This window comes from Schistocerca cancellata, chromosome 2 (assembly GCF_023864275.1).
Source record: "Schistocerca cancellata isolate TAMUIC-IGC-003103 chromosome 2, iqSchCanc2.1, whole genome shotgun sequence".
NCBI lineage: Eukaryota > Metazoa > Arthropoda > Insecta > Orthoptera > Acrididae > Schistocerca > Schistocerca cancellata.
The window spans coordinates 830,934,032-830,961,683 of NC_064627.1; the positions used below are offsets into that span (position 1 = coordinate 830,934,032).

The 27,652-nt window shown below is 43.8% G+C and overlaps 1 protein-coding gene across 1 annotated transcript in view; it reads right to left on the reverse strand.

Moving 5' to 3' along the window:
- LOC126162722 (sialin) overlaps positions 1-27,652 on the reverse strand; it is a 291,443-nt gene that overhangs the window by 214,027 nt on the left and 49,764 nt on the right. Inside the window, exon 2 of the mRNA XM_049919384.1 lies at positions 7,850-8,052. Coding sequence (XP_049775341.1) covers positions 7,850-8,052 — 203 coding nt within the window. The remainder of the gene's footprint in view (positions 1-7,849; positions 8,053-27,652) is intronic.

Here is a 27,652-nt window from a genome sequence, read left to right on the forward strand (position 1 = left end):
TACAGTTCTTAGCCTTAGGAATTACGCTGTTAGAGTCTTAAGAACGTCGAATCTCTTAAGTGTTATATGTTTCCTTATCTATCGGACCAACGCGTTGGATTCGGTGTCTTTCGCGTTACCTTGAAAGTAACTACCTTACTACCGCAGCAGACTGACCAAACGATTTGTCAAGTTCACAACTGTTCGGCAATACAGGGGTGTCTATTAATTAGCCTCTCAGCCTCTACACGGCCTTTAAGGACTACATTGAAACTGTGACTCGATTATTTTTCGCACAGCATTATATACGTTACTCGTAACTCATGCTCCGTGACAGCCCCGGCCAAAGCGTTTGCTCACAAGCAGTCGATTTCGCTCTACATATTCAGTTAACTGATGTTCGCACCATAATGCAGATTGATCTTTGACATGGTTAAAGGAACTAAGCGATTCGCAATCTTTACATCACAATGATTTCCAAAACAACCTTTCATTGTTTTAACATAACAAACGCTTCTCCTATGTGATCGAGTTTACTGAATTTTGTATTTTTCCTTCCCATTTTAATTCTTCCTCTCATTTCCTTATTTTTAATTCCAGCGGCACTAAACCCTCGGGGACACTGGCCCGGTTTTAGCTGCCTCTTTGCACCTCTGCTATTATCGCTCGATAATTTTCCTAGTTGTGTGATGACTATTTTCCGAATATTGTCTTAGAGTAAACAACATACTACCGTGGCGCAGTTTTCAACAATACAGGAGTCTCCGTAGCAGTCCACACCGTTGCTGAGCAACAGCCTGAGACGAGGCGAATGGCGAGCAACGCGAATGTGTCCGTCCCCGATCAACAAAATATTAGGAAAACCGTGAAATGCAGTAACAGAACGGAGCAACGGTACCAGTCACAAGGTAAGCTATCAACAAACATCGGCCTCCCGCCTATCTATGTCACCCAAAGCACAGCAGTCATATCGACTGCATGTTCCTGCGGCAATTTCCAAGAATGATTGCCTATCGAAGTTGGAGCGCTACAAACGATACAATCGAAGATGCGATAGTAAAGCGATTATGGAAGTCTCGTGGCGCACTTTATGATAAATTATTAGTGATCGTCATTTTTATCAGATTTACGTTGTTTCTTCAGTTTGAGTACATTACATTCCCGCCGTAATTGTTTATGATTCCATGGGGATATCGACACAGTTTTTCTGCATAGCGAGTGTAATGTGTGCAGCTTCTCAAGTTTCTTCTGCGGATTGCCTCACATGGGAAAATCTAATTCCATGCATATCCAGTATAGACAAATGTTTGACTTTTTGCCGGAAATAAGGACTTCTGCCGGACGACGAAAGGAGGGACTGTGTTGACTGTGGTGATGCGAAGTCTGTGAAACTACATAAGAGGAGTGTGGACACTGAGATTCCGTTGCAATTTCATTGCGGACTTTCCGGAAAGCGAACCAGCATCAGGAAAAATACGTGGTTCGAGTCCTATACATTATCGATTCGAATCAGACGAGCGTAATTCTTGTGTCGTGCTCGATTCGAGATTATACGTTGCAATCCACAGCATCAGAAACTGAGTTATCGGCAAATACCGTGTGTGACTACTTCGGGTTTTGCCGAGAAGTGTGCTCCGTGACAGTGACAAATGACAGTGTGCCAATTGGTGGACCGAATAAAATAGTAGAAGTAGACGAGTCTCATATTGCTAGACGAAGGAAGACCTTCTAAAAGTGAAGTAGATCATATTTGGGTTTTTGGTGGGATACAAAGGGAGTCACGCAAGTGTTTCGTTGTGAGGGTATTGTCCCGAGACAAGATGACGTTAGCGGGTCTCATAAAACATTTCATACTGCCTGGAACAAAAGTCATCACAGGCGGGTTTCAGTCTTATCAGACTATCAAAGCTGAAGGATTCGAGCACGAATTCGTGAACCACTTTGTCGAGTTTGTCTCTTCTGATGACGCCAGTGTCCATACCCAGAATATAGAACGGCTGTGGAAGTCCGTCAAGTCAACCATAAAAAGAGAAGGGCGTCCAGGACAGAGAGACGAACTGTATTTGTTACAGTACCTATACTTTCACAACTTGCGTTTGCAAGGGAAAGTCGACGCATGCGACACTCTGCCGATATTCCTGCGCGATATTAGCAGAGTTTACCCTGGGTACGGGAAAAAAGGAATTGTCCCTGCAGCTCATACATCACGCGGACTGTCACAAGACGACAACACCGACGACGAGTAAGTCGTCTCCTATCTGTAACGCTATTCTTTTGTCGTTCTGTATTGACACCTTCAAACATACTCGTAACGCACGCCACGAGACTTCCATAATCGATTTACTATCGCAACTTCGATATGTATCGTTTGCAGCCCTCCAACTTTGATAGGCAATCATTCTTGGAAATTACCGTTCCTGAGGACGCATAACAAACTCCAACAGGCATGGATGTTAAATGAATATGGAAATCTTCGACATGGGACGTTTACATTCACAGGACATTTACACTAGTATGTTCTGTAGAAATGATTAGCATTTCAGTCACCTCGGTTCAGTATGTGTCGTGTTGCCTAGTAGGCACAGGGTCCGCCATCGGCCCTCATAACTTGTTCGATGCGTCATGGCATCGACGCATATAAGGCGCGAGTGACGTCCTGCGGTATAGCCATCCATGCTGCATTCACCTGGTTCCAAAGTTCATCTGTGGTGGTTGGCACTGGGCCACAGCGCTGCACCCGTCGTTTCACACCGCACAAATTTTCGATTGGCGCCAAGTCTGGTGATCTGGCGCGCCAGGGCAAAAGGTGGACACCCTGTGACACCAAGAAGACACATGTTCGTGCAGCAGCATGTGACCGTGTAATTCTTGCTGAAAAATGGCGTCGGGAGTGTTGTGCAGAAAGGGTATGGCTAAGGGTCGCAGTATGTCTTTCACGTAGGTCATTCTGGTCACAGTTCCCGGACACACACCAACTGTGATTTGTGGTTATACCCAAAAGCACCCCGCACCGTAAGGCCTTGAGTTAGCACTGTATGTCTTGTGCGAATGCAGTCACTGTGATGCCGCTCCCCCTGTCTGCAGCAACCCAAAATGCGGCCATCATTTTCAAACAAAAGAATCTGGATTCGTTCGAAAACACTATCTGATACCATTCCTGTCCCCAGTAACGTTGTTCCAAACTCCATTGGCGTCCAGCATGTTTCTGCACATTCGTCAAAGGTAAGCGGAGAAGTGGACGACGCGCACAAAGCCATGCCGTACACGCCAGAGCCGAGGAGATCGCAGATTTGTCCTGCAGTGCCTGTCGGATGAGATATCGATCTTCTCGGGAGGGGTGGGGGGGGACAGGGTGGTGCGACATGACCCATCTCGTCGTGTTCTACGACTTTCCGTGAACCATTCTGCACATCCATTACACTGCCGAAACACTTCGTCCCACACGAGCAGCAATTTCCTGACTGGATGCATCACATTCTCTTATGCCAATAACGCGCTCCCTTTTAAACTCACTGATTTAACGGTACGGTTGGCGCATTATGTCTGCGAGGCATCCTGCAAGTCTGCTGAAGTCACACTGATCGATTACCTTCGGTTTATAGCGACAGCGCGAGCCGCAGGCATATTTTACCGGCAGGTGGTGTTGCGCCGCGATTGCGATGTTGTCCTTGAGCCCGCGCGCCGACATGGTTCAAATGCTAATAATTTCTGCAAAACATACTAATGTATATGTTCTGTGAATACGAACGTCCTATCTCTAGTCGTTCACAGTTTTCTGTTTACTTTTCTGAACATGAGTACATTTTTATAAGGAATTCTGAGGATTATCGACGAATTTCAAACATTACGCTATATTATGTGCCAGAAAATTGTATTTTTAATAAGCGACAGCAGGTATTGACTTGAAATTGTTGTTTTTTCTTTCATACAATTAAATAAGTGAGTCATTGCCCACATTTTGACTTCTCGTTTCCTGGCTCTCAGTCGGTACACATCGAAGGAATTCGAGTTGCCAATATGTTGATTCTTCTCGCTGCAAACTTCAGGGACTAAATGATACTGTGCGTAATAGTCATAAAGCTACAGACGTAAGTTTTTGACGGCTGTGTTACATTTCAGCGATAAGTAATTTACAGCAGTGGGTATCATTTGTCCTGACCTCTTGCGCTATTGTGTATCCCGTGATCTGGCACAACGAGTATCAATCGTTCACTCCGAGAAGACTCTCGGATTAGTGACTGGGGGCACTAGCTGTACCGAAAAAATTCGAAAGACTGTGTATGATTTCGGACTGATATTCGCTTGTTTCAGGTCGTTACCAAACCAAAAGTTCAAATGAAATGAGCGTATGGCATCGTTGGCCGGGAGGCCCCTATTCAGGGAAGTTCGGCCGCCAAGGGAAAGTCTCATTACATTCGACGCCACATTGCGCGATTTGATGATGATGAAGACACAACATCCAGTCCCTTAGCGGAGAAAATCTCCAATCCGGCAAGGAATCGAACCATGGCGCGCTTACATGGGAGGTGAGCACGTTACCACCCATCTAAACAAACGGACAGTTCAAATGAGTCATACAATAAAAACGAAACTCAAAATTTCCATTTAGCCGAAAAGACTTATTTAAAAACATTCAGGAATACTAAGGAAGAACTGGTATATTTAGAATTTTTTTTCAGCAGGAAATCAATTAGTGTCAGACTGCCAAGCAACAATTGAAGCGAGCGACGCTAGTGCTCCGCAGCAAAGTGACAGAAATCTCTAAGTTAATAGTTACACCAGACCTCTGTAGAGGTCAGTCGAGTACACTGTCTTGAGACGGGAAATTCTCTTCAGGGGAAATAGTCCTAATTTTGGGCACTTCCCTCTGCTCCGCCGACCGGAGTGGCCGAGCGGTTCTAGGCGCTTCAGTCTGGAACCGCGTGACCGCTACGGTCGCAGGTTCGAATCCTGCCTTGGGCATGGATGTGTGTGACGTCCTTAGGTTAGTTAGGTTTAAGTAGTTCTAAGTTCTCGGGGACTGATGACCTCCGCTGGTAAGTCCCATAATGCTCAGAGCCATTTGAACCATTTGAGCCCTCTGCTCCTCCCCAGTCCAGTGCACAACTCGTCAAAAGAAGACACATATCTTTTAAAGTACTTAACACATGGTGATGGGTTTTCCCTTAATATCTATATACAAAAGGCAACGTCCCGACTCACTGACTCATCAGCGTCCAGCCGAAACCACAAAGGATAGAAACTTAAAATTTGCAGTGGGTGTTGATCTTATACTGTAGGCGTCGGTTAAGAAGGGGGTGAAATTGAGGATGAAATATTTTTTGAAAATATGTCGCTATTAAGACAATTTTGAAACCAGATCTATGAAAATTGGTATTTGACTTATCGGTTGGAAAAAAAACCATGTGTTTCAGTGTTTTTCGAAACTCATCCTCTAAGGGAGTGAAATAGGGGATGAAAAGTTTTATGAAATTATTCATTATGAATGCCTTTTCAAAGCTCAACTACAGAAATCGGTATTGGCATCTTTGTTAGAAAAAAAAATTCTCCCTTTTTGGAAATTCAACCTCTAAGGGTGTGGAACAGCGCATGAAATCTTTTAAGAAAATATTTGGTTCTATTAAAAAAAGCTGAATCCATGAAAATTGGTATTTCACTTGTCAGTTAGATATAAAGAAATATATCTTAGGTGACGAATGTTCCTATGGAAATATCACCACAAGAACACAAAATGTTTGATTAACAAAAACCTTGGATTCCGGCTACCGGGCTCACTTTTTCGTCAGAAGTACATTCGGAAAAGACCATGCTTCAGAAGCCTTAATTAGCGTGAAAAAACTAAATCAAGCTATTTAACAGTCACGGCGACAAACTGATTTTGTCAGAACTGCATAGCAAAAGAAACGGTTCAGTAGTACATTAATTTTTCAATAGATCTAAAATTATTTTTGAAGTAATTACTACGCAAACTCGAGGGAAGCAGCGGGCGATAAGCTAGTTACTTAGAAATCGTAAGAAATATATCCGTATTTTTCACGAGTTGGTGGGACTGGATAAATCCAGTACTTCCAATAACGTCGTTAAGTCAGCATTTTATGCCCGCTGAAGATTTATCAGAAAGAATCGTTTTTGGTTTGATTTGTTACAGTTGAATGTCAGTTGATATCGACGGTTGAAGCCTTTTGGACTTCGTAATATCAAACAGATACACGCAGACGACATGTATCAACTTCAATATAGTGGTTAAACGTATAGATTCTGAGGTTACCGTTTGACATCCTTCGTTCTGCAAATATTTTTTCATGCTTTCTAAAAGATTATGGGACTTTCTTATTATTGTGATAGAAGTAGACTGATGAACCAAAACATTATAACCATCTTCTTAATAGCTTGCTTGTCCGTCTTTGGAACCAAATACACCACTGATTCTGACTATCAGGGATCCGATAGTTCATTGGTAGTACTGTAGAGGTATGTGGCATTAGATGTCTACGCACAGGTCACGTAATTCGTGTACGTAACGCGCCGCTGATCTGCGTGCGCGGTGATGGCGACAGATGGCGACACAGATGAGTTTCATAGGATTTACATCAGGCGAATTTGGTGAGCGAGACATCAACGTGAGATCACTGTAATACTCCTGGAACCACTGTAGCAGGGTTCTGGCTCCTGGGCACGGACAACTATATTGCTGAAAGATGACATCGCCGTCGGGGAAGACACCAATCATGAAGGGATGTAGATGGTTCGCAGCTGTCAGCGTGTTTCCGACTACTACCACAAATCCCATGCGAGCGCAGCAGAATGTCTACGATAGCAAATACCGCTCGCAACTAGCCTGCGTCCGTGGCGCACTTCACGTTTCGAGCCGCCGCTCACCTCGATGACGACGTTTGTGGAGACGACCATCGACCTAGTGTAGCAAAAACGTGGTTCACCCAAAGAGCCAACACGTTTCCATTGATCGACGGCCGAATCCTGATGTCCCGTGTCCACTGCAATCGTAACTGAAGATGTAAACATGTCAACACGTGGTGGTGGTCTGCTGCGGAGCTCCATATTGGAGTTCCACGTTCAACAAAGTACTATAAACGGAGTGTTTCGAAACCTTGTGCTCTTTCGGCAGAGATGACACAGACCACCATCTATCGGACTTTATAGAGCAGATCCATGTTCTGTGTATGTCCAACCATTTAGCGCCTAGTGGTAGTTTCACTTCCATCACTTTCCGTAGATGCTGGAAACAGTAGCGCGTGAACATTCGATCAGCTTCGACGTTTTCGAGATACTCGTTCACGGGTTGTGCGTAATAATAATCTTCCCTTGGTCAAAGTCGCAATGGATTTGCAAGTTTGCAGCCTATATCTTCTCTAGGGTGATCCCCCGTCCGTGTCTGCTTCGCTTACATACTTTCGCTACCGCGTCACGTGCCTGCAACACCACCAGGGGACATCAACGTCGCGATGGGCAATGGTCATAATGTCTTGGCTTATGAGTGTGTGTCCTACTATATTCGATGTAGTGCGTAAATAAGAGCAATCTCCTTTCAGGAGTGAATTTGTTCGCTTTTGTGAAGATGCCATAGAACGTGGTCCAATGAACTGCATGATTGCTGCCTGTCACTGGCTGATCACACGCAGTACATTATAGGGGATGCTGGGGACTCTGCCTATTTCACCGCTCCCAGCAGGCCTCGCGCTGTCTCTCAAGCTAGACTGCGGGGATAATAGCTATTTTAAGCGTGTTGGTTGTTTGCGCAGCGTTCCGTGCGACGCGCCAGCTCGTTTCTGAGCGCATACGGGGCGTTCCACGACGAGAAACACGTGACGTGTGAGGAAGACTTAACGCGCGTGTGTGCTGGATGCCTTACCTCTGATGAGGTGTGAACGTCGGGGTCGTCCGGGCACTCATGGCCGGAGGTGACGGAGCCGTTGGGGTGCTGCAGCTCCTGCATTATGTACGTCTGGTTGACCATCGCCACGATACACACGCTCAGGTTCACCTTCAGCCCATAGATGATAGCGAACGACACCGCTGCTAGCACGGCGAACAGGTACCGGGCCTTGAAAAAACCTGTGGACAAAACAGACACAGTCAAATGGTTCAAATGGCTCTGAGCACTATGAGGCTTAACATCTGAGTTCATCAGTCCCCTAGAACTTAGAACTACTTAAACCTAACTAATCTAAGGACATCACACACATCCATGCCCGAGGCAGGATTCGAACCTGCGACAGTAGCGGTCGCGCGGTTCCACACTGAAGCGCCTAGAACCGCTCGGCCACCGCGTCCGGCTCACAGACACAGTCCCACAACTCTCCAACTACACTCGTTTCGGTAGTTAATCCTTAAGATGATCTCCTAATGAGCAAAATGCTGGTGTACACTATATCAGACCAGCTCAGTTTGAAGAGCTCCTAGCAAATAGGACGGCATGTTGCTCTTAGCAGAGAGAAGACTCCTGACGTGAAAGTAGACGAAATGTTACACAGGGTGAACAATCGTTAATGCAACTGGCTGCTGTGCCCGCGACGCAAGTGACAGGAAGTCCGCGGCAACTATAGTATGATTTGTCGTGTAAGTTATTTCTAACATACATAACACAAACACTTCAAAAGACAAGTAAATTACTCACGTATATTAAGCAAGGAGACGCTGTTACTGCCTCCCTTCGTTGTTCAAGCATTTCCGACACCTGATTAGGAAATTGCTCATTCCTTCTGAGAAATGGCAGCAATTTTTTGGCGAATGTTAGTTTTACGTTCATGTACAGTGTGAAGTTTTTCTTTCAGCACCCCCCCCCCCTCCCCCAGAGATAACGATCGCATGGTATTAAACTGGATGAACTAGGAGGCCATATATTGTTAGTGATAACTCTATCTTGATAAGACGTCACGAATTTCCTGCAGTGAGAAGTTGGCTGTATGTGCCGTCGCAGAGTTCTGCTGAAAAGTCGCGAAAGCATGTTCTCTCTCAGTTAATTTACCAAAAGAGACCACGAAATGTATTCCACATGTCTCACTGTTAATTGTTTCCTGGGACAAAATAGCGTCTATTATTCTCTCTCCGTTAACAGCGCACTACATTCCTATTGTTTGATCATGCAGGGGTGTCTCGCGTATTACATTAGGCTTTTCAGAACTCCAATAACGGTCATTTAGTGAATAACGTATCCACGTAGGATCGACCATGGTTTGTCCAAAAAGAAAGTTAGGTGAGGGTCAATTTCCTTGTCCTGCACCTTATTGAAAATCCATTCACAAAACCGCAGACTTCTTGCAGGCTCACCTGGTTTAAGTTCTTGCACTGCAGTTACTTAAAGGGCTGTAACTTCAGTAACTTTGTAACCGTTTGAACAGCGCCATATGAAATTCCCATTTGCTGACAAAGACGTCGAACGATTTTCTAGACCATTCCAGAACATACCCAATGTCATCCAGACTTTCCTCTGTGAGTACCGTATGAGGCCGTCCATATTTTCTGTCAAAAACACTTCCCGTTTCACGAAACTTATTTATCAATCGATGAATCGTACTCCGATTCTTCGCGCGGTCGTGCGGTTCCAGACGGTAGCGCCTGGAACCGCTCTGCCACCCCGGCCGGCCCATTATTAGAGCAACTCAGTTCATTACTCCTATTTGATTTTATGCCGATAAACCTCTACTTACCTGACCAGAAGTCCCTCTCTTTCTGCCACTGCACTTCATTAATTCCCACTTTATCTTACTTCAACCTATCCATCGCCGTTTTGAAATTTCTCTTGCCTACCTACCTGATCGCGGAATCTAAAATCCCGCGCTCCGACCCGTAGAACGCAGTAATGTCTGTCCTGACAGCAGCATCCCCCTGATTAGCTCCCATCCAGCGATACGAATGGGGGATTATTTTACCTCAGAAATATTTTACGCAAAACGATGCCATCGTCATTAAGCCATACAATATAACGGTTGTAGATCACATCTTCAGTCTCCGGCAGCTCACTGAGAAACTGGGTGAATATGGTAAAGATTTGCATATTTTATTCGTTGATTTTAAGAAGGCCTACGATTGCATACATCGCAAGAGCATGCTCAACTGTTTAAGGGAGTTTGGCATAGCAGACAAACTCATCAATCTGATAATGATCTGTCTGAACGAAACACATGCAAAGGTGAAGACGGGAAATCGCGTAACTGAGGAGTTTGAAATTGTGACAGGACTCAGGCAAGGAGATGGGTTGTCCACTATCCTGTTTAACTTTGCCCTCGAGAAGATCGTACGCGAGACCTTCCAAGAGAACGAAGGGATTGAAATCGAAGGAAAGAGACTGGCATACTTAGCCTATGCAGACGACATCTGTTTACTCTCTAGGTCGGAAGAGGAGTTGGAGCAAATGACCAAAGCACTAATGGAGGCTGGCAGCAAATTTGGGCTAAACATAAACGAAGCCAAGACAGAGTACCTCGTTATGACGCGTGGTCATTGTCAGACTGCTGATCATCTACAATCACTGCAGGTTGGGGACCATTCCTACAAGAGAGTGCAAGAATTCAAATACCTAGGGGCACTTTTCACTGAGAACTCGTCATGTGAAGCAGAGATCAATGCCAGAATACAAGCAGGAAACCGATCTTACCACAGCCTAGCACAACTGCTTCGGACCAAATCTCTCTCCAGACAGTTCAAGATTCGACTGTACAAAACCCTGATCCAGCCTGTTGTTCTATATGGCTGTGAGACATGGAGTATCCGGAAACAGGACTTCCATAAGCTCCTTGTTTCTGAGAGAAAAGTGCTTCGGAAGATCTTCGGTGCGGTTCTGGATGCAGATACAGGGGAATGGAGGATCAGATACGACAAAGAGCTTGAGGAACTATACCAGCAGCCCAACATAGCAGGAACTGCCAAAGCCAAACGAATGCAGTGGGCCGGCCATGTGGCCCGGATGGAGGATCACAGATGGCCTCGGAAGCTCCTGGATTTCGCACCTACAGGAAAGAGACCGCCAGGGAGACCCAAGAAGCGTTGGAGGGATGGACTCCATGAAGATTTAAACCAAGTGTCAATAGATGTGGACGAATGGCGGATAGCAGCAATGGACGGAATTCAGTGGAGAGACAGTTACCCCTACAACTACTAAGAAGGATCTCGCCCCTCTCAGGATCCACGTGTCTGCCTGGCCTCTCCACAGGTACCCCACCGATGTGGACGCACCTACCCGTCGGCAATCTGTATCGTAGAGGAACGCAAGCCACCAGGAGCAGGAGCGGGCAGTTACGGTGCTATTTGTGAGCGGTCTCATTTCGTGAGCAAAGTAGCTGTGCCGTGGTGATTCATACGATAGTTACGACGATGTCAAGGAGTATACGAGTTGGTCGGGTGTCTTCGGCCGGCCTGACGCAACAGCCGTCGTCCAAGCGCGCCTAACGCATTCAATGTGCTTGATGATGAGTAATAGACAGCTCAGAGCGAGGCTGTAGCGCTGAAATTCGGGCCAAGCTCCACACCAGTGAATAATGCGCTCCAGCAACCCCTGACCGGAAGCCAAACCACTTACCGCCTGCGTCCCGTGACAGTCTTGTTTACGGAACTGGCAGGTTCAGCGCTGTTATCAGATGCACGACGATATTATTACTCAACAAAGCGAGCCTTAGACCCCGCCTCGGAACTGACTCGGCGCAGCCAAGCTCCAGATTATACAACTCGTCTTTAGTCGTAGTGATCGCGGAAAACGCACTCGCGTGCAACCGCGACGGCCTGCTGTCGACGCCATTAAATTTACTCACAATGAGAAGGAGAAAGCTGTAGTGGCACTGACGGAAAAGACGACGGAGCGTACGAAGAAAATGTGTCAATGCTGAGTAAGTTGCCTACGTGACGTATCGTTCCCGAACAGCGTTTGTCTGCCCTTCCTGAGGCTGTTGCCTAAAACAAGATCCCGTTTCTGGAGGAAGGATCCTTTCTTCAGCCTACAGAACATGGACAGATCTTTCTCTAAACCTCTTAAGGCAACAGGATACTTTAGAATGACGGAAAAACAGAATTAAAAAAAAATCATTAAATGTTGTAGTCTCTCCTGATTACATAACATACATTATTGCCTTTAGAATGATAAATGACCGCTACATAGGCCTACTAAATTTTATTGTTAGGGTCGTGTACGCTCCCACGCCCCCTTTATTTCAGTTATAGAGAACCATCAATATTTCGGAAAAAACTGAAAATGTTTCCTTCCAGCGACTCAGTTCGGGACATTTGTATATTGGTAACACTGCTTGTTTCCGGCATCTGTGAGTTACCATATTTCTTCCTGTTTAGCTTTGCTGCTGTGAAGTCTTTTGTTTACGTCCTACTGAAAGCTTGTTGCCTAAGTGCCACAGGTGTTTGTGGGTGTAGATATGCTTTTATGTGCAGTGATATGTTTCAATGATGGAGTGATAGCTGGATTGGAAGTGTTGAGAAATTTGGGCATAAAATGTAGCTCTAATATCAAAGACTTATTGCTTGCCTGTGGTTGACTATGGGTGCAGAAACCTGGAAGATTCGCCCTTCAGAAGTATTAAAATGAATGGCAAGAGGAAAGTTGAAGATGTAGAAAAGACTTTCCTTCAGGAATGTCCTGAGACACAATTTAATGTGACTCATCCCTTCGATCGCAATCTTCCGCAAGTTGCGTTTCTCAGAATTAGGATGCACACGTCATTAAGATTATAAAGCATTTCACAAACTTTTTTTATACCTACCTAGCAGAGCTAAACTTTCCTGCGCATGCAGATAAATTATAGAGAAATAATATTTTTATTTAGCACTATTCTAAAAATTAAAATATTATATATATTTTTGTGGTTAATATACATTATAAGCAGAACTGGAAAGGCCTAGTATGTCAGCCATCATGTCACACATAACTTGTTAAAGTTTGGTCTCCTTCACATGCGTGTTACAGTATTAAACAGCACCACAATTCGAGGAAAAATTGTAAAAATAACTGTGCATCAATTTTTGTTAGTGTTTTGTTTATAAACATCAATAAGCCCTAAACTGTTCAAAATGCTTGTAAACTATACAGAAAGTAATCTGCATTAACTGTGGTGAACTACAAAACTGGTAAACATATACGTAACAAATAGTGTATGAAAGAAGCAAGTGTTGATTTTGACATAATATGGAGTAGAAAAAGTACTCTGTGTTCCCAAATAGGTAAATGGTCCGGGAATATGAGGCCGACTCAGGGTCGAGTGATTTCCCCGTGACGAACAACGTTTTCCATTACATAGAAACTTGTAAAAAGTCCAAGCAGCATACATCATCTTGCAGAAGCGCTATAAATGGGACCAGCAAATGGTCACTGCCAACATTCTGCTTCTAATTCGGACTGGCTGGAACGCCTAAATGTTTAATAATTCTGTGGAGCAGTTTGGAGTTCACCAAACCCAGCAGTCAGCCGACGGCCTTCATTAGCTGTATAAGTGGTGTCTCTTCTGAGGCGGACCTGGGGTTTTCGTTCAATATTTCAGACGTCGGGAGAAAGTAGTCCCTCGTTGTCAACCGTTTAGAATGCGAAAGTGCGCACCCATTTGTGGATTGGGGTGGATTTCAAGTTCAGCCATTCCGGTTTTCCAGGTGAAGTATCCGTTTAGTGGGTGTGCAGATATTCAATAGGTAGAGAACTCAAATTAGGTTGGGGAGCCATGTAGCTAAGTGGAATGTGGCATTTACTTAACGAGACGGACTTGTTGAGGCTTAGTAGAAACCAATAAACTATATTTGTTACCGCGGATATTTGAGAGTAATGTGTTTCAGTGACATTTTCCCTATTGACTTTGAACTGTTTTTTCTTTTGTTGTTGTAGAGATTATGGCAGAAGTTGCTGCTGTCCGGTCACAGGCGGTGTGAACATACTCGAGTCCAGCTGTAGCATCACGGAATCCTTCCTCAAAGGAGTTAGACAACTACAGGGCTTTTAATTATGGGCCTTCGAGCTGTGAGAAGTTCAACCTTCTCCACTGATCAAAGCGAGGTTGGTGACCTTTATTGAGAATGATTGTTAATGTAAAAAGGTAGAGAATTAATCCTGGTCCGCCAATATACATTTCCGACTAAATTTGCGGAGCGTAGTTTGTCTCGCGCACCGCACATCGCCAAGCACGCCTGGATTCAAACCACAGCCGCGAGTGTTATTTCGTGCGACGCCAATGGACGAAAGGAACGTTTGGAGTAGATAGCACGCAATATTTCGGAAAAAGGGGCACGAGTCCGCGCAGATACAAGAATCTACCCCAAGAAAGAAGCAGTAGACTGTACACGATAAATATCCCACACAATATATGGATGAACGTATTAACAGCTAATAATCTTAGCATTCATGAACAATACTACGAATTACCACCTTCGCGAAAACAACACGTTTTTTACCTCACACAACAAGGCCAGCGAGGAAATTCTTCAAACAGTTCTAAGTCTATGGGATTTGGTTTAAAAAGGTGCGAGAATAAACATGTAATCGTGTGCGAACGAGACTACATAGTTTCAAAAGGACTTAGATTTTCACGAAAAAATGAGGCATCACAATTAAGAAATCAGGGAGAGTGGCCATGGATAAGCTGAAAGAACCAAAGGTTGTTGAGAATTTCAAAGGGAGCGTTAGGCAAAGACTGACAAGAAAGCCCAGTAGTTTTGACAGATGAAATAGTGCAGGCAGCAGAGGATCAAATTGGTAAAAAGACAAAGCTTAGTAGACATCCTTGCACAGCGCAGGAAAAAATATAAAAATTAAATAAATAATGCTGGCAAAAGGGAATATAAATGTCTAAAAAATGGGATTGACAGGAAGTGCAAGAGGAATAAGCGGAATGGCTAGAGGACGAATGTAAGGACTTAGATATATGTATCGCTCGGGGAAACATAGATACCGCCTACAGGAAAATTAAAAAGGCCTTTGGAGAAAAAAATAAGCCACTAAATGAATATCAAGAACTCTGATGGAAAACCAGTCCTGAGCAAAGAAGATAAAGCTGAAATGTGCAAGGCGTATATAGAGGGTCTATACAAGGGAGATGTACTTGCAGGAAATATTTTAGAAATCGAAGAGGACGTAGATGAAGATAAGATGGGAAATATGACATTGCGAGAAGAATCTGACAGAACACTGAAATACCTAAGTTGAAACAAGGCTCCGGGAATAGAAGAGATCCCGTCACAACTACTGATAGCCTTGGAAGAGCCAGCCGTAACAGAATTATTTTATCTGGCGCGCAAGATGTCTGAGACAGGTGAAATGCCCTCACTCTTCAAGAAGAATCTAGTAACGCCAATTCCAAAGAAAGCATGTGCTGATAGGTGTGAATATTACTGGACTATAAGTTTAATAAATCATAGTTGCAAAATACTAACAAGAATTCTTTACAAAAGAATGGAAAAACTGGTAGCAGCAGACCTAGGGGCAGATCAGTTTGGATTCCAGAGAACGGTAGGAACACGTGAGGCAATACTCAGTGAAAGCTTTGGACAATTTCGATAGGAATACACTCCTTGAAATTCTGAAGGCAGCAAGTGTAAAATTCAGGGAACGAAAGATTATTTACAATTTGTACAGAAAACAGACGGCTGTTTTAACAATCGAGGGGCATGAGAGGGAGAACAGTGGTCGAGAAGGGAGTGAGACAAGATTGTAGCCAATGCAATCTGCACTCAGAGGAAGCAATAAAGGAATCCAAGGAAAATTTGGAGCCGGGCTTGATGTCCAGCAAGAGGAAAAAAACTTTGAGGTTTGCCGATGACACTGTAATTCTGAGAGACAGCAAATGACTTTGAAAAGCAGTTGAACGGAATGGACAGTGTCTTGAAAGGTAGATATATGATGAACACAAACAAAAGCAAAACAAGGATAATGGAATGTACTCGAATTAAATCAGGTGATGCTGACGGAATAAGATTAGGAAACAAGACAGTTAAGGTAGAAGATGAGTTTTGGACTCTTGCTATTTGGATAACAAAATAACTGATGATGGCCAAAGTAGAGAGATTATGAAATGGCACGAAAAGCGTTTCTCAAGAAGAGAAATTTGCTAGCATCGAATATAGATTAAAGTGTTAGGAAGTCTTTTCTGAAATGATTTGTATGGCGTGTAGCCATGTACGGAAGTGAAACATGGACGATAAAAGGTTAGACAAGAATAGACACTTTTGAAATGTGGTGCTACAAAAGTATGCTGAATAGTAGGTGGTAGATCACGTAACTAATAAAAAGGTAGTGAATAGAACTGGGGAGGAAAGAAATTTGTGGCACAACCTGACTAGAAGGAATCGATTGATATGACACATTCTGAGACTTCAAGGGATCTCCAGTTTAGTATTAGAGGGAAGTGTGTGGGTGACGGTGGTGGTGGGGGGGGGGGGGGTAAGAATCGTAGAGGGAGACCAAGAGATGGATACAATAAGCAGGTTCAGAGGGATGTAAGTTCCAGTAGTTAGATGAGGAAGCTTTCGCAGGACAGAGTAGCAGGGAGCGCTCCATCAAACCAGTCTTCGGACTGAAGACCATTACAACAACAACAATACAAAGAGGTCATTTGCTTATTCAGGTCAAACATTGATTCGTACAGATTACACTGTGAATAACTGCTGTTACAGTTATACAGTGCGAGACGTCTTTCAAACAAAACTGCCTGTCAATGTTTAGTCGCTGTGCTATGCAGGGCACTGGCGTATGGTAATATACCTTGTGAATACTACACATGTGAATATACTGGAGTGTACGTTCTCTCTGTTTCTCCCGCGCAAACACGAGGGTGTTGCCACCCTGACAGGTCTTCATTTCGCTTTGCCAAGTAATACTCTATATATTCGGCGAATACGCATGATACACCAAGAAGTTTAGACACGAGCATCAAGAAGTGTTCTCCAATGTAGAAGATGACAGGTAGTAGTCTGGATATAAGGGGGAATAAAGTGATATAATTTCACTACATAACTGCCAACCCATCATCCATGTGAGTCACAACTAGATTTGACATGTAACATCCGCAATAAACGTATCTCTGTTCTAAAAGTGGAGTTTGAATTTTAAACGGACTGTTAGTGTATTCTCTAAATGTTAGGAAAGTAATGATATAATTTCTCATACACGTTTGTGGTGAGTTTAATAAAAACAGTTCAAGTAAGACACAATAAATAAGCATTCTGGCAGCCAATATTCGCGTGACGGAGTATTTTTATTTCCTCAGTGACTGGTTTCGACAGGTCTAATTGCCATCTTGTGGTCTACCGGAAATACAACACAGGTACTGCTATATTGCATTTATGCGCCGATACCGCGCAGGGACATTCAATTAAAAGGTTCCCCTGTACTAGTATTACGTAACGTGTGCACGAGTGCAATTTGTGACACAGACCGATGATAAATGGAAGTCTGGATCGGGCCACGAGTAGTGCACGGATAGCTACGACGCCGGCACCGTGGCTCAGTATGTTCCGTCAGAGGGCCGCTCGCCCTCTGTAATAAAAAGTAACTGAGTAAAGGAATCAACGATCAACTTGAACGGATGTCTTGTGACGTCAGCCCAGACCAAACGCAACGAACAATACTGAACAAAATTTTAAAAAGGCGGATATGACGACAGCTTGCGTAAAGTGGGAAATCCGGGTTCGAGTCCCGATCCGGCACAAATTTTCGTTGTCCTTCTTCTCTTATACAGCTGGCGATTGGTCGTATTCGCAACTGTGAATACATTTAATGTATTTCATAATGGCTGTAGTCAACACAGGCATCCTATAATATATCGCTCTCACAATGTGGTTGGTGGCTGATTTACACGCAACAACGTTATGAGCACTCACAATGAGTAGTCGATTTTGAGCAGGGAATCGCTCGCGTAAAGCAGGCTAAGGACACTTGCTTCTGGTTGTGCTTATACCCAGTGTCAAGCAGCGGGAGCGCCGCTCAGAGGCATATTATGAACTGAGGCTATAAAGCCGATGACGAATGATGATTCCCTCTCACTCAGTTACATACAACAGTCGAGAACGATCGAACGCGTCTCCATGTGAAGGTATGCCCGAATCGTCAAAATATTTGATCTTGACGCACAAACCACTGTTTAAGTCAGTGGTTCCCAACATGAGGGGTGCGATTCCTGGAAAGGGGGGAGGGGCATTAGAGATTTATAGGGGGTGGTCGCCGAGAGGAAGAAAGCCGGAACATGCAGTCAGACTAGTCAAAAATTCATGTTCTTATTACGGTTACCGGGAGCATTTTTTTTGGAAAATTGTCAGTCTCAGCTTTGCTTCGCACGTCATCAGGTTTATTGGTGACACAATACATTCTTCAATCTGCGCTCTGCGTTCTTAACTTAGTATTATGTGTGTTGTGCTCTGTAGAAGTAGACAGTATTTTTATTGGTTTTGTACGTCGAGTAAAAATGTCGATAGTATTTTTATTGATTTTGTACGTTGAGTAAAAATTTCTGCTGAAGGAAGATTTCATAATTAAGACTATAGTAAGTATGAATACATGTTTACTGAAAAAGGCAATGTCCAATTGCCACAGTGTGTTGTGTGTCATAATATCCCAGGAACAACACATTACGGCCAGTGCGTCTGAACTCCATATAAAAACAGCTCACCCGGCATTAAAAAATAAACCAAAAGAATTTGCTGGAAAAACAACTTCTGTAAATAGCATGAAACTGGACTCTGCTGGAGCCTTTCAGCAGGAAAATGAGAAAGTTGTTGAAGCATCATACGAAATTTCTCTCTTAATAGCAAAAGCAAAAAAAACTTCAAGCTATTGGTGAGACGTTAGTCGAACCTTCCATTCTTAAAGCAACCAGAGTTATTTTTGGAGAAGATAGTACGCGAAAATGAACAAGATACTTCTTTCAAATAACAGTCTGCAACATAGGATCGAAGAAATGAATGTGAAAGAACAGCTAGTTAAAAGACTGAAAATGTCCGCGAATAATATACAAGACAACTCTTTCAAACAACAGTGAACAACGTAGGATCGAAGAAATGGGCCTACATGTGAACGAGCATCTAGTTAAAATGTATCCATTTTTGTCTTGCAGTGTGACAATTCTACTAACACAGCTCAAAAATATCACTTAATTGGACACTGTCGATTTGTGGACGAGAAAAAAAAATGATGGAAGAGACTTGGAAGCATCAAAACGTTCGGATCCATTTTCTACCGTTAATGCATTTTTGGTGGAAATGGTTTGTTTTGGGACAGAGTTATTGGAATTTGTACTGGCGGAGCACCAGCCACCCTTAGGTTCACCTTCTGTTTACTAAGTACTGCCGAAGGAAAAAATCCTAATCTTACTGGTTCTCACTATATGATCCAGAGACAGACCCTAGCTTCAAAAATTTTATGTCAGAAACGGAGCACTGCACTAAAAGTGACTGTTAATGTAGTTATTAAAATTAATTCAAGTGCTGTGTAACTCGTTTTTTCCGAGTCCTATGTAATGACCCCATGCAAGTCTGGTGGCTTTTGAAGGGCAATATGCTTAGCAGGCTGTATGAATTAAAATCAAAGAAATAATTATTTCTTTTGGTAAAAGGAAAAGGTGAACTTCATTGGTCATTCACTGATGGCATCTTTATATTTTCTCTAGCGTACCTTGCACTGTTCTTACAAATACTGAATAATTTAAATTTGAAACTACAAGGTAGAAACACACCAATAATGGTTGCCAATGATGCCATCTTGGAAAAGACAACTCTGAAAGAATTGCCTGGGGTAATCGCTACTAACTTGTCGTCATTCCCTCGATTTAACGAACTTTTAATTGGCAAAAGTGCGATGTCAACGAGTGGACATTTATCATCAGTGAACACCTGCAACGGCTTCAAGGAGAGTTCGAACTTTATTTTCCCCATTTGTGTTTAGAAGACTGGCAGTACAAATTAGCAGGATCACCCTTCACAACTGATGTGCATACACTTCCTGATGAAATACCAGAGGATTCATTTGAACTGGAATGTGATTCGAGTGCTAAAGACCAGTTTCAACAAATGGAGTTAGAAAAACTGTGGGCCAGTTTCCTTCCTATTTATCCACGAGTGGCAAAGAAAGCCTATAAAGTCCTCGTGCAGTTCTTAAAAAAAATGTGTCTGAGATCTTATGGGACTTAACTGCTAAGGTCATCAGTCCCTAAGCTTACACACTACTTAACCTAAGGACAAACACACACACACCCATGCCCGAGGGAGGACTCGAACCTCCGCCGGGACCAGTCGCACAGTCCATGACTGCAGCGCCTTAGACCGCGCGGCGTGATACCTATACCTATGTGGGACCGGATTCTCGTCACTAGCCATCATGACGACAAAATACTGCACTCACCTGGACGTGGAGAGTGACCTCAGATGTACTTCAAATAGTTTGAAACATAGTATTCAGGAGCTGTTTAAAGGCAAACAGTTTCAATCGTCTCACTGATGTTCTGAATTTCGTTTGTCACTTTCCAAGAGAAAACAATATCATAAGCTATTTAAGTAGGACACAAAGACATTTCTACTTCGGCTGCCAAGTCCTTTGAAACACTATAATTTTGGAACTACTCTACATTTGATAATTCCCTTTTACTAAAGTGTGGGTTGCAGATTACTGACAAGGTTTTTGAAACAAATTATAAATACATACGTAAATAAATAAACATAGGAGGGTCATGTGATATTCTGGGGTTGCAAAAGGGGGCACCAGGAACAAAAGGTTGGGAACCAATGGTCTAAGTAAGCTCCTAATAGGCAGCTTCAAGAAAGATTAGAGAATGGCTAATGTCTCAAATTATCGCTTCCCTGTAAAAGCTAAAGGTATATTTGGTAGAAGGATGGAGGTCCTTTAAATGCACGGTCGCAGTGATAATTATCACAACGTGATGTTCAGGACACCTAAGGTTTGCCAGCAAGTAGGAGACGGAGCTTCAATGGCTGGAACAAGTTAGTTTCACAGATGATATTCACGATGGAAGTTATGATATGGAACACGTTAAAAGAACAAACATAAAAAAACAAACACAGACATACACATATACAAACATTTATATGACAACACGTTGGTCATTTCTTCTATATCTACATCTATATGACACCTCTGCAATTCACACTTAAGTGGCTGGCAGACGGTTCATCGGACGACTTTCGCAATATTTCTCCATCGTTCCACTCTCGAACAGTGCGCGGGATAAACGAACACCTATTTCTTCCGTGAGAGCTCTGATTTCTGTTATTTTATTACGATGATTATTTATCTATATTTAGCCTAGGTCAACAAAATACTTTCACATTGGGAGGAGGGGTTTTTCCTCCGTAAAATGACTTAACATCAGTATTCAACAATTCCTCCATCGTACTGAAGGAACTGTTACGTAGAAACATCTTTAATCTACATTGGAAAACATTTCTAATATCAGTCAAACATCTGGAATCTGGGAAGTCTTGAGAGTGTAGTCCACAATAGCGTCTCGTAATGTTAACAAATGCAAACATTCTCCACCATCGTTCATTCCTTTAAATAGATCTCCCAACGCCGAAGTAACAGGTAATACTACAAAAATCAAAGTTAACATCTTTCGGATTTGTTTTCATTTCATTTATTTTCCCCATTAAAACCTGAGCTACTGGCGTTTTACGAGTTGGGAAATGTTACACTTCCTGGGGCGACCAGCTGCACACTGCATATTCTCTAGCTGCGCTGCTACCACTGTTAACTAAGTCCCTTCTAGTACTCCCCTAGCCTGCTCCTACAACTTTCACCCTTTGCCCTCTCGTGTGGTAAAAGGACCACGACTGGACTGTTGTCACATTAAGTAGGCCAGTAAGGCGTGAGCTGGTCGTTTCCTTACGGAGAGCACAGCCAGAAGCCGATGGAAAACCTCAGGCGTTCAGTGTGTGTGTGATGAATGGCTGCCGTCGCCCGACTATCACATGTCAAAGACGTCTCGCCGAGATTCCATCTGGATCTGTGACGATTCTGTAATCCATTTTAGCGAGTTAAATTGTTTACGTCGGCCGGCGTCACAGAGCGCTCGAGTCTCATAACAAACCATTTATCGATGTCACTGTATCGAGAGTTCTCGTATTTTTGGAAGCTTACAGTGTCGCTACAGCTACACTGACGGAAAATAAAATCGCAACACAAAAAATAATTAATGTGCAGTAACGACATTTCGGAAACACACTTGTCCAGGTAACATATTTAAATGATTAACATTGCAAGATAACACGTATATGTAAGCTCGAGATAAGCCATTGCAAATGTGACATGCTGGTACATTAATAACCGGTCTAAGCGCCAAAATGTTGTATGCAAGCATGTACACCTGCGTGCATTGTGTTGCACAGGTTCCGGATGTAAGTTTATGGGGTGGAGTTCCATGCCTGTTGCACTTGGTCGGTCAATACAGGAACGATTAATGTTGATAGTGGATAACGCTGGAGATGTCGTCCGATGATGTCCCATATGTGCTCTACTGGAGATAGATCTGGTGATCTTGCAGGCCTAGTCAATATGTCGACGCTGTTTAGAGCATGATGGGTTACAAAAGCGGTATGCGCGCGAGCGTTATCCTGTTAAAAAACGCTCCGTGGAATGCTATTCTTGGATGGCAGCACAAAAGGTCGAATCACCACACTGACGCAGAATTTTGCAGTCAGGGTGCGTCGGATAACCACGACAGCGCTCCTGCTTTCATATGAAATCAGACACCAGACCGGAACCCCAGGTGAAGGTGCAGTGTGTCTAGCACGCAGGCAGGATGTTTACAGGCCCTCAATTGGCCTCCTTCTAACTAACCCATGACCATCACTGACACCGAGGCACACGCAACTTTCTTCAGAAAACACAGTAAACCTCCGCCCTGACGTCCAATGAGCTCTCTTTTGACACCACTGATGTCGCCAATGGGGGTGGCTTGAGGTTGATGGCTGGCTCGGAGCTGTCCTTGAAGTAATCGATTTGTAACAATTTGTTGTGCCACTGTGATATCAACTGCTGTTGCTGGCGCATTACGATGCGCCAGAGCCATACGACAAACACGGCAATCTTCCCTACCGGTAGTATCAAGTGGCCATCCAAAGCCCGGTCTTCTTGTGACCATACATTCCAGTGACTACCGCTGTCAGCAATCATGTACAGTAACTACATTCCTGCCAAGTATTTCTGCAGTATCGTAAAAGGTACAGTCACCTTCTCGTAGCCCTATTACACAATCTCGTTCAAACCCAGTGAGGTGTTGATAATGGCGTCTTTGTCACCTTAATGGCATTCGTGACTGAAATCAACTCACCACGTCCAGTCCCAAAGGTAACTAACGCTAACGACTGTTACAGATTGTGTTTGAAACAAATCTTATTTGCATTCTCATGGTGGCGCTACTTGCGCCACTCTTATGCGGCTGGCGCGAAATTGGAATAAACATCATCTTTCCGATGCAGAAACACGCCTGTCAACTTTCGCTTACGTCTCGGTGTATAAAGGGTGGTCCATTGATAGTGACCGGGCCAAATATCTCACGAAATAAGCCTCAAACGAAAAAACTACGAAGAACGAAACTACTCTAGCTTGAAGGGGGAAACCAGATGGCGCTATGGTTGGCCCTCTAGATGGCGCTGCCATAGGTCAAACGGACATCAACTGCATTTTTTAAAAACAGGAACCCCCATTTTTATTACATATTCGTGTAGCACGTAAAGAAATGAGAATGTTTTAGTTGGACCACTTTTTGTGCTTTGTGACAGATGGCGCTGTAATAGTCGCAAACGTATAAATACGTGGTATCACGTAACATTCCGCCAGTGCGGACGGTATTTGCTTCGTGTTGTATTACCCGTGTTAAAATGGACCGTTTACCAATTGCGGAAAAGGTCGATATCGTGTTGATGTATGGCTATTGTGATCAAAATGCCCAACGGGCGTGTGCTATGTATGCTGCTCGGTATCGTGGACGACATCATTCAAGTGTCCGGAGCATTCGCCGGATAGTTACGTTATTTAAGGAAACAGGAAGTGTTCAGCCAACCTCGACCTGCAACAAATGATGATACCCAAGTAGGTGTTTTAGCTGCTGTCGCGGCTAATCCGCACATCGGTAGCAGACAAATTGCGCGAGATCGGGAATCTCAAAAACGTCGGCGTTGAGAATGTTACATCAACATCGATTGCACCCATACCATATTTCTATGCAACGGGAATTGCATGGCGACGACTTTGAACGTCTTGTACAGTTCTGCCACTTGGCACAAGAGAAATTACGGGACAATGACAGATTTTTTGCACGCGTTCTATTTAGCGACGAAGCGTCATTCACCAACAGCGGTAACGTAAACCAGCATAATATGCACTATTGGGCAACGAAAAGTCCACGATGGCTGCGACAAGTGGAACATCAGCGACTTTAGCGGGTTAATGTATGGTGCGGTATTATGGGAGGAAGGATAACTGGCCACCATTTTATCAATGGCAATCTGAATGTGCAATGTATGCTGATTTCCTACGTAATGTTCTATCGATGTTACTACAAGATGTTTCACTGCATAACAGAATGGCGATGTACTTCCATCATGATGGATGTCCGGCACATAGCTCGGGTGCGCTTGAAGAGGTATTGAATAGCATATTTCATGACAGGTGGATTGGTCGTCGAAGCACCATACCATGGCCTGCGCGTTCCCGGATTTCTTTCTGTGGGGAAAGTTGAAGGATATTTGCTATCGTGATCCACCGACAACATGCATCAGCGCATTGTCAATGCATGTGCGAGCATTACGGAAGTCTAACTACTCGCTATTGAGAGGAATGTCGTTACACGTATTGCCAAATGCATTGACTTGACGGACATCATTTTGAGCATTTATTGCATTAATGTGGTATTTACAGGTAATCACGCTGTAACAGCATGCGTTTTCAGAAATGATAAGTTCGCAAAGGTACATGTATCACTTTGGAACAACCGAAATAAAATGTTCAAACGTAGCTACGTTCTGTATTTTAATTTAAAAAACGTACCTGTTACCAACTGTTTGTCTAAAATTGTGAGCCATATGTTAGTGACTATTACAGCGCCATCTATCACAAAGCGAAAAAAGTGGTACAACTAAAACATTCATATTTATTTATGTACTACACGAATATGTAATAAAAATTGGGGTTCCTATTTTAAAAAACGCAGTTGATATCCGTTTGACCTATTGCAGCGCCATCTAGCGGGCCAACCATAGCGCCATCTGGCTTCCCCCTTCAAGCTAGAAAAGTTTCGTTCTTTGTAGTTTTCTCGTTTGCCGCTTATTTCGTGAGATATTTGGCGCGGTCACGATCAATGGAACACCCTGTATAGTGCTAATGACATTCCTGTTACCAATAAATCATGGCGCTCTATCAGTGATCTGGTGGCTAACACTGGTATGGAAAAGTAAAAATGAGTACAAATTTGGACCTGGAACGGAAATGGGGCGTATGTGACCATGAACGCTTTGACCGAACTCTACCAATCTAATACTCTAGTATTTCTATACGCGTGCGGCAAACGTTGATTAAAATTTCATATTTATGAGAGCTTATTTTCAGTAAGAAAGAAAAACTCATCTTACAGATGAAAACGACATGAAAACATGAAGGCTATTGGCTGTGTCTAAAGTTACTGGAACTTTTCTGGTGGAGATCGCAATACAGCACGCTCAGGTGACATCCACGAGTAGCTTATCGCCATGTTTGCGACTTTCAGAAAGGTACAAATGTCGAATCATCGGTGTGAAGGACGTGGCGACATCATACCTACAAAGCGTACAGAGAGTTGGCTGTCGTGTGATCACCGCAGACCGAATGGCAACGGGCTGGACTGAGCACGACAGTGTGGTCGGAAGGGTTCGCACAGGTCGTTCCAAAAGAACTATCTCACGAGAAGATCGTAGGCTCGCTCGATTGGCTCTGACGCATATGCGAATGATCATAGCTGAAACCCGGGCAGACGTTACAGGCGGTGTGTCACTGCGAACCGTCAGGAGAGGATTACTGGAAGCTGGGCTGAGATCTCTAGCTGTCTTGCGTCGTTCACTGCTGGCACCATACCACAGGCAACAGCCACTTGCACAGTGTACAGTAAGAGTTAACTGGGTCTTTGAGTGGTAATCTATGGTGTTGAGCGATGAGGAGCGGCGACAGGAGACGCATCCGGCCACCCTCTACCTATAACGCTCATTAATTAACAGGACGGCCCGGGAAGATGTGGAACAAAGGTCATGAGAATGAAGAAGGAAGTGCAAGTACTTAAAAAAACCCGAACATTAAGGCACAATGTCTATAGAAGGCCCACTCAAACAGATAGATGCCTCCACAGAAATTTCAATCACCATCCCCAGTAGAAAAGAGGAATGATCAAAACAGTGGTGGATCGGGCTAAGAGAATCTGTGAATCATTGTATTTGGACGACGAACTTAATCATATAAGAACTGCCATCAGAAGAAGCGTCCATTAAAATAAAGTGATAACAGGGCACTACAACCTAAAAAATGTGGAGCTTCTAGTTTAAAGGAAACACCTACAGCGAAAGTTTTCCTCCCATTCGTAGTCACTCAGGAGAGAGGTACCGAAGCAGTGTTTAAACCAACAAGGAAGGTGCGACAACACCTGAACACTGTTAAAAAGGGACCTATGTCCGTCGCTTGCCACAGGACGAGTATGAAAATCCGTTGTACATGCGGTCAGGTGTATGTAGGAGCTACATATTAATGTCCGCCTTAAGGAACACAAGAGAAATTGTCATCTGGGCAACACGGATAAATCGACTAATAGCAGATCATACACTGGGACCACGGAACAATCAAATTCGTTTCTCCGATACTATGGTTTTATAAAGATCTCATTATTACTATGTTAGGACGTACAGAGAGGACATAAAAGTTGGAGAGCCCAAAAGAAAAGAGAAATTCCGTTGTCTGGCCCTATATAGGCCAGTTGTTGCCAACCCATCCTCGTGTCACTCTGTTAGGGGCGTCACTGGTTACAGTGTGGAGGTGCATGTGGTCAGCACACCACTTGTAACGCCGGAAATGCATATCCTCCTATTTCCATCTATTGTGCTATTATTTTCTTTCCTTGCTTTGTTACCTCAAGATATGACATTTCTGTCTCTTTGTATATTGTAATTGTTTTACTATTTGTATATTTATGCATTTATGTCGATGTATAATTGGTTTGTTTCGTAAATATTATTTGTATTTTTACGCTGGGTCTTGCCTAGGGAAAACTGCTATCGAACGATTACGTCGATAGGTCGTGTGAAGAATCAAAGTGTGTAGGATCTTTGGTAGTGTTAACTCTGCCGCGTGGAGCGCGGGCTGAGCAGAAGGAGTCTGGCTGGAGTAGCGAGTGGGGCAGGTGTGTTGTGTGAAGCTCCCGCGAGTTGCCGCGCTTTCGGGGTTTGGCAGCATGTAATTGCACTCGACTTGCGATGATAGTTTCTGACATGGTGTCGCGGACGGGAAGCACTAGATGGCGCACGTCAAGAGCCCGGTTCGCCTCGTGACCGTGTCGAGAGGAAGGCGCGCCAACATCCAGCTTCTGCAACAGCGACGGCCGACAATGAGTGACTGTCGCCACCTCCTCGATCGACGGCTTCAAACCTTCAATCAACCAACAAGGAAGACTGGAAGCACGTAAAGTTTTAGAACTGTATGGCAGACCTCAGCTTT